At 42.5% G+C, this 6655-nt stretch overlaps 1 protein-coding gene across 2 annotated transcripts in view; it reads right to left on the minus strand.

Annotated features, from left to right (window-relative positions):
- ebf2 (EBF transcription factor 2) overlaps positions 1-6244 on the minus strand; it is a 31493-nt gene extending 25249 nt beyond the window's left edge. For both annotated transcript variants that reach the window (XM_034091179.2, XM_034091178.2), the window contains exons 1-5: positions 5701-6244; positions 3863-4019; positions 2172-2235; positions 758-813; positions 588-661 (exon numbers count right to left, since the gene is read on the minus strand). In XM_034091179.2, the coding sequence (XP_033947070.1) occupies positions 588-661; positions 758-813; positions 2172-2235; positions 3863-4019; positions 5701-5831 (482 nt within the window). In that variant the 5' untranslated portion in view covers positions 5832-6244. The remainder of the gene's footprint in view (positions 1-587; positions 662-757; positions 814-2171; positions 2236-3862; positions 4020-5700) is intronic.
- Between the last annotated feature and the right edge of the window lie 411 nt (positions 6245-6655).

The raw sequence follows: 6655 nt of genomic DNA on the forward strand, positions 1-6655 counted from the left end.
GGGACTATAGCACTGCACTTGCCATCACATGTTGACAAAGGTCAGACATGGTGTATAGGCTGAACAGCAGGGTTACATTTTGATGAGGGAACGGCAGAATATTCCCCAAAAGAGTGTGTGCTGCTGTCCACCGTGGGGTGTCTGCAACACTCGAGGCTACAGAGTGAGGAGATCCAGGAAGAAGCAGGAGCTGGCCGAGGACATGCTGCGTGACAGCAGAAATCTGTGGGGGGTTACCACTGTAACAAGGATGATGACAGACAGGCTCGACTTACAACCACATTCTAGTTTTCCAAACATTTAGAGCCCCAAGCGTCGTCCCAGAACTACTTTTCAAGCTGGCTGAAACAAAATAGAGTGAAGGAGAGGAATGGATATTTGGATTTCGTCCCTGTGGATGACGGTTAAAAAAGTGTGTGTGTGTGTGTGTGTGTGTGTGTGTGTGTGTGTGTGTGTGTGTGTGTGTGTGTGTGTGTGTGTGTGTGTGTGTGTGTGTGTGTGTGTGTGTGTGTGTGTGTGTGTGTGTGTGTGTGTGTGTGTGTGTGTGTGTGTGTGTGTGTGTGTGTGTGTGTGCGTCTAAGACTCACCTGCACATAACCTCATGTGTGAGCAGAACTCTACACATTTCTGGATTCTTGTTTTGTCCCTCATACGCTATTGGCTGAGAGAAGGAAAGAAGTAATAGGACACATTAAGTTTCAAGTAGGCCAAGTTAGACTCTTATTTAAATTGATGGATTCAAATAAAGTTTACAAACCTGTTTCGTGACAGAGTCAATAAGTCGTGCATACAGATCCTGCTCTGTGCGGACCCCTGCAAAAAGAAAATGGGTTGTTATCAACGGCTTTCACAAGTCCTTTTAGATGTGGCAGAGATGCTACTGGTATTATAATCTCTTAGTGAAAATGGAAACTGGGAGTCAATGAAAGATTGAGAAGCTCGCCTCTAATTGCAAAATACTACATTACAATTCACGAAGCAACCAAAAATGCCCTCACAATCCTAAACCTGCTCTGAGCTTTAAATAAAAAAGTACATAATACTGAAGCTTCTCAAAATAAAATGGAAAGATTTATGGCATCAATCTTTTTTTATCTCAACCTCTGGACTCGCGCTCAGGAGAAGCGTTGAACTCGGTCCAGCTAAACATGGAGGAATACGATTGGCTTGCTGTTCATATTTTCTCTGATGGTTTCTGAGGGGATTGAGAGTTATTTGATGTATGATGATTATCAGTCATGTTCGGCTTTGAGGCCAGGATTTACGAGCACATTCTCACGGTTTGTCAAACGGATTTTTATTTTTGTATTTCTCAGATAACTTCTGACTTATTCCCAAGTTAACACGAGCGGATACGAGCTGGGATGTTACCTGTCATACACCAACAAGTCAAAAAGCACCTGATCAGTCACTGAAGGGATTTTATAGTTGACTGTATGACTTTTTTTCTCGCTCTTTGTAAATCGGGTGTGTCTCTGAGTGAGATACCCCGGAACCCTCCGGATGATTCCAAACCTCTGCTGCTCAGAAGAAACGACATGGAATGAACTGCTTCTTAAGACATGAACGCATTACCCACGTTATTTTCTGTGACTTTGGAGAGTATTGCTTTCAAAATGTGTTCCTCTCATCAAAGTCTCGATTGAGATGCCTTTGATATCGCTTGGGGATGAGAGGAGGGGATGCAGAGGAAATGCTTTTGGTGTGCTTGCGTGTACATGTGTGTGTGTGCGTGTGTGTGTGTTGGGTGTATAAGGGGGTTGCTCTGGAACACGTCTTTTATCTTCTCTCCCATGGGTGCTCCTGCGATGGCAGAGTAGGGGCAGCAGTGGCTCATGGGAACCGAGTTTCTCTGCGTATCCCCCGATCTGATGCGAATGCACCACGGGGGGTTGGAGGAGGGAATATGGGGGGTGTTGGAGCGGGGGGGAAACATGTACCTCATCTCCCCACACATGCACCCAGACGTGGCTCCTCGCAGAGCTGAACGGTGAATTGTACAAACCCAGTGATTAGAGGATGAGGGGAAGGTAATTGATGAGCTCAGAGAGGAGAGGAGAGGATGTGGAGGAAGATTACTTAAGTGGAAAGGTGTGTGTCAACTCCTGTAGAGATCAATTAGACGGTGAAGATCCTACATATACCCTACAGAGATCTCTGGTTTGACTCACCGTTGCTGTAGAGGAGCTGCAGCTTGTAGTGCGTGCCGTTGTTGGTTTTCTCCCCCGTCTGCTCCTTAGAAAGGGACAGACACACAGACATGCCATTTAGCACATGTGAGGCACAGATAAGTACAGCTGAGCATCCCCACACAGCGTTAAGCACAGCGAGTCTCTCCTAAGCCTAGCTCGCCCTTCCCTGACAGCAGCACTGAGATCAGAGGGTTGTGGGCTCAGAGCCCATGTGGGACCTTTCGTTGTGTTCGAGAGCTGAGCGCTTCACCTTGAGCCGGATGAGCTTTGTAGAGGTTGAACTATCATGTCTGATGCAAACTCCTAAAACCCTAAGATCAAATGGAGAGGTCCTCTTCGCAACGAGGTGGACCCGCCATGGTTATATGTGTGTGTGCAAAGTGTGGAAAGTACTGTATGTGAGACTGAGCAGCAGTCGACCTTGACAGAAAAACTTCCTTTCCGCTATCCCTCCCTCCCCCAGGCTCTCCACTAGCCTCTCGCATCTTCCTTCTCTCCCCCTCTCTGTCTCTTGTTCCCCCTCTTTCTTTCTCTTCTTCTACCTCTACTGGTCTTTCTAAGTGGTCTCAAAGGAATGCTCTCTGGTCCAATAACCCAGGAGGCTGGCATCACGAAGACGAGTGCGAGGGTGGAGGAGAGAGACCGAGAAGGTTGGGGAAGTGGAGAAACTGGGAGACAGTTGCAAGGTGGAAGAAGAAGTAGGGGGAATTAAGATGCATGAAGATGAGTTGGGAAGTAACCGAGCTCCAAACTTAATATCAAAGTTAATAAAGTGAGATTGAGGCTGGGGGATGCCTAGCTTCATAGGTTTTGTGAATATACACAGAGGAACATTTATTTCGCCCTGCCATCATTTACCTTTGCATAATTACAAAGCAAAAACAGATGCCAGGGTAACCATGCAGAAAATGAACTCCTCCACTGCCGTCATATTACTATACGCTGGCCTGGGTGGCACAAAGGGAGCACGCTGACAGCTTTAAGCCCTGGTGTTAGCACTGCCGCCCTCTCCCTCCCTGCCTGCCCATGAAATTCATAGTAAAACTGTGTTTGAACTTCAGCCGACAGGACGGTGTCCTCTTGTCTTTCTCACGGGGGAGATGTACCACAAGGCAGAAACATCCATCAACACCAGGCATAAGGCTCTCACTGCAGGCTCTTTCTGACTCTGTCTCCACACTGCACTCTTCCTTATTTTGGTCCTGTCCAACCTGAGGAATCCAGCTCACCCCCACAGCAGTATTTAGAGTATGGCAGGGTGGGGGGGGGGAGACTTTGATGATTAGTTCACTGTATAACTTAACAAGAGCAAGCATAATTTGCATTTTAAAAAGTAGTGATGTCCTCCTAATGAGGCAAGCTGCTAATTAGTCATTAGATATTCCTTTTCAATCCCACATCATCAGCTCATTGAGGGAAGAGCTTATGTAAACACGTAGCCGTCAGCTGTTCGATGTGCTTGGCTATACTGGGGATGGGGAAGATCAAGTTGAGCACCTGGTTACAGCTGAAATAATTTAACTAATACAATCTGTGGCTGTTTTTTAGACGATGCTGCTTCGGATTTATGGTTTGGGGTTGAAAATAACTGTGTAGATGATGAAATGAATGGATTACATCCCAAAATAATAGTCATTAAGACAGACAGGAATCCAGAAACCTTAACACACCTTGTCATGCTCAACAAAGTCCACAAACGAAGTCCTCTCCACCTCCACAGGTTGGCCGTGTCTGTCATAGAGCGCCAGGACAAAGTGGAAGAAGTTGGACTTGCGGAGATTTGAGGGCGGCTGCTTCTCAAAGTGAGCTCTTGACAAAGCTACTCCACTGAGGACAAAACAGGGAGAGACAGTCAGTTACAAAGACATCCACATTGTGTTCAAATGTAATACACTGATTGTACTGATAAATACAAGGGTTTTTTATATATTTAAAAGGACCATTTAACAAAGTAAATAAAAATAATTGAAAACTGGCTTTTTAATAATTAAAAATGAAACAACAGTTGAGACTTTTCTCTGCTTGCAGTAAATCATGATAACTCAGTTAATATGCACAACAAAACATTTAGATTAATTTGCACTTTCAAGGCAGTTATTAATAATGATTATAATGAACATGAATTTTAATAATTACATTTTTCATTGATTATAACATTTTTAATTCTCCAATGGATAAGGCCTTGATTTTATCATACAATAATCAGGCATGTCAATAAATTGCAAAAGAAAAATAATCTAACAATAACCTGAAATGTGCTTACATGTTCCCCATAACTTAAAGTCTACTTTACTTGTTCAGAAGAAACTGGTGGGGCATGGAAATATATACACAAAACAAGGCAAGAGGAAAAACAAGAACATCTAAACTTAAACTGAGAAATAAAATATAGACAATAAAATCGACACTTCTGACTTCAACATTAATGGAGCAGCATCATGGTTGAAATGTATAGTTTTTTTAGTATAAATAGGCTACAAACTATTAAAGTTAAATAACTTTAATATGTGTGCATAGCGTGGAAGTCTGCACACAGTCGATTCTGTACATTCGACTTCGGTCTTATTCAAAATGAATCAAAATAAATCAAAACTTCATTAGTGTATGGATTTTTTCCTGGCAACCTGAATTGTTTCTTATTAGAAATAATACACTTTGCCCCATAGCGAGTTTTCTTTTTCTTTTGATAAATCATTACAACCGTGATATTTCAAACAAGCCCAAATCTTCAGGTTCAATACAATACAACGTATCGTTTTAATAGCGCCGTTGTTTTATCAGTAATTATTATCTATATTCTATCAGGAATTATGTATTATGGTCATTTACTTTTCGGACCCTACATTTTATCCTGTTTTCTAAACTTTGCACACAATCGGGAATGAGTGCACTGATGTGTGTGTTGGTAAAGAAATGGAAAAACTAACGATTTTAATTAAACATCTGGTGGATGTTGAAAATAAATGTTTTTTTAACAATAGAAATACTGTAACTTCTGCAAAGGACAAATCATGAAGTTCATCTGTGTGGCCGATGAAGTGTTCTTTCAGTTTATGAATTACTTAGCTGGTCTGGGGAAATACATTTAGCATAAGTCAGGTTTTCATAAATTGTGGTAAATTGTTTTTCAATTAAATATGTTGACCTTTGTGTGACTTTATATTGAAGTAGTGTTGATTAGACCCTCTTAGTTTTACGTGTTGGTAATATAGTTGCCCTGTTGTGTAGGCTACATAACATTTATTAACTCTAAAATAATAATAATAATAATCATAGTAGATTATTTAGACATATTTAAAGACGTTTTATGAGTTCGGGGCAAATAGTTTAAAGAAGACTCCTGTCATATTTGGCAACAAGTAGTTTGCAGGTCTTTCCTCTTAATGAGTTAAATGTTTACACACTGTAACTACACTGGGTTCCTGCTGATTACGAAAATAAATGTGCTCATGTAACTGATGTAAAGATCTGGTGAGAAGGTAATGTCAATAGATCAGCTGTACTGTACCTTTGCGCCGCTAAATTAGCATCCACCACGCCGACATTACGCACCCACGACCGGATTGGATCCATCTCTTCAAGACTTCTCTCTTTTAATCCGCTCACTTCTCGTATCAGATGCTCCTGGATGCCAAACATTTAAGCCCTTGCCTGCGCGTTTCGGTGCACTTCTTTCAACTTAAACAAAACGCCAAGAGTTGGAGAGCTAAAGCACTTCGGCAAACAACAGAAGGTCCACCCCAAGGCGCAGCGCTCCTCCAGAGGTTTTAAAAAAACAAATGACCGATGCTGTGTGATGTTCTTTCAGAAACGCCTCAGATAATGATCCACGCTAACTTTCTTTTAAGGCTGAAACGAAGATAATAGATATATTCCACCTCTAATTGAAAGCATTGTCCAAGCGAAAGTCTCCAGCGTCACTTCGAGCGCAAATGGTCACCTTCTCGGTGGCTCCTCACACACTGCAGAGCGACTCAGAATTCAGTCAATACGTGTGTGTAGAAAGTCTTCCTTTGTCAGAGGGCCAGATCGGATCAAAACAGTTGATCCGAGGGCCAGGAAGCTTGCAGTGAACCGCTGTCTTGAAGCATGAATGAGACCCTCTGCCGGGATAGAGCTGGAGGAGGGGCCTTAGTGCCATATGGGGGACCGATTGTTGAAATGGATGCTCTCATTGGTGTAAAGTGCATCCGTTGTTTGGACTTCTGCCAGATTCAGCATCCAACCAGTGACTCTTGAGGCAAAGTTTTCACTCATTAAGTTTGGCCGGGTTGATGATGAAGGGAAAACACACAAGTTGGCACATTTGAAGCACACACTTCTCAAATATGTTGAGAAATGTATTTGTGGTGTGACACATGAACGAGTTTCATGTGATGATAAAGGGGGGTCTTTACAATCAATATTATTCAACCTCCACATTGTAGACATATGCTAAAAGTGATAGGGTTTTATACTTTTGT

The sequence above is a fragment of the Pseudochaenichthys georgianus genome, chromosome 9 (assembly GCF_902827115.2).
Source record: "Pseudochaenichthys georgianus chromosome 9, fPseGeo1.2, whole genome shotgun sequence".
Taxonomy (NCBI): domain Eukaryota; kingdom Metazoa; phylum Chordata; class Actinopteri; order Perciformes; family Channichthyidae; genus Pseudochaenichthys; species Pseudochaenichthys georgianus.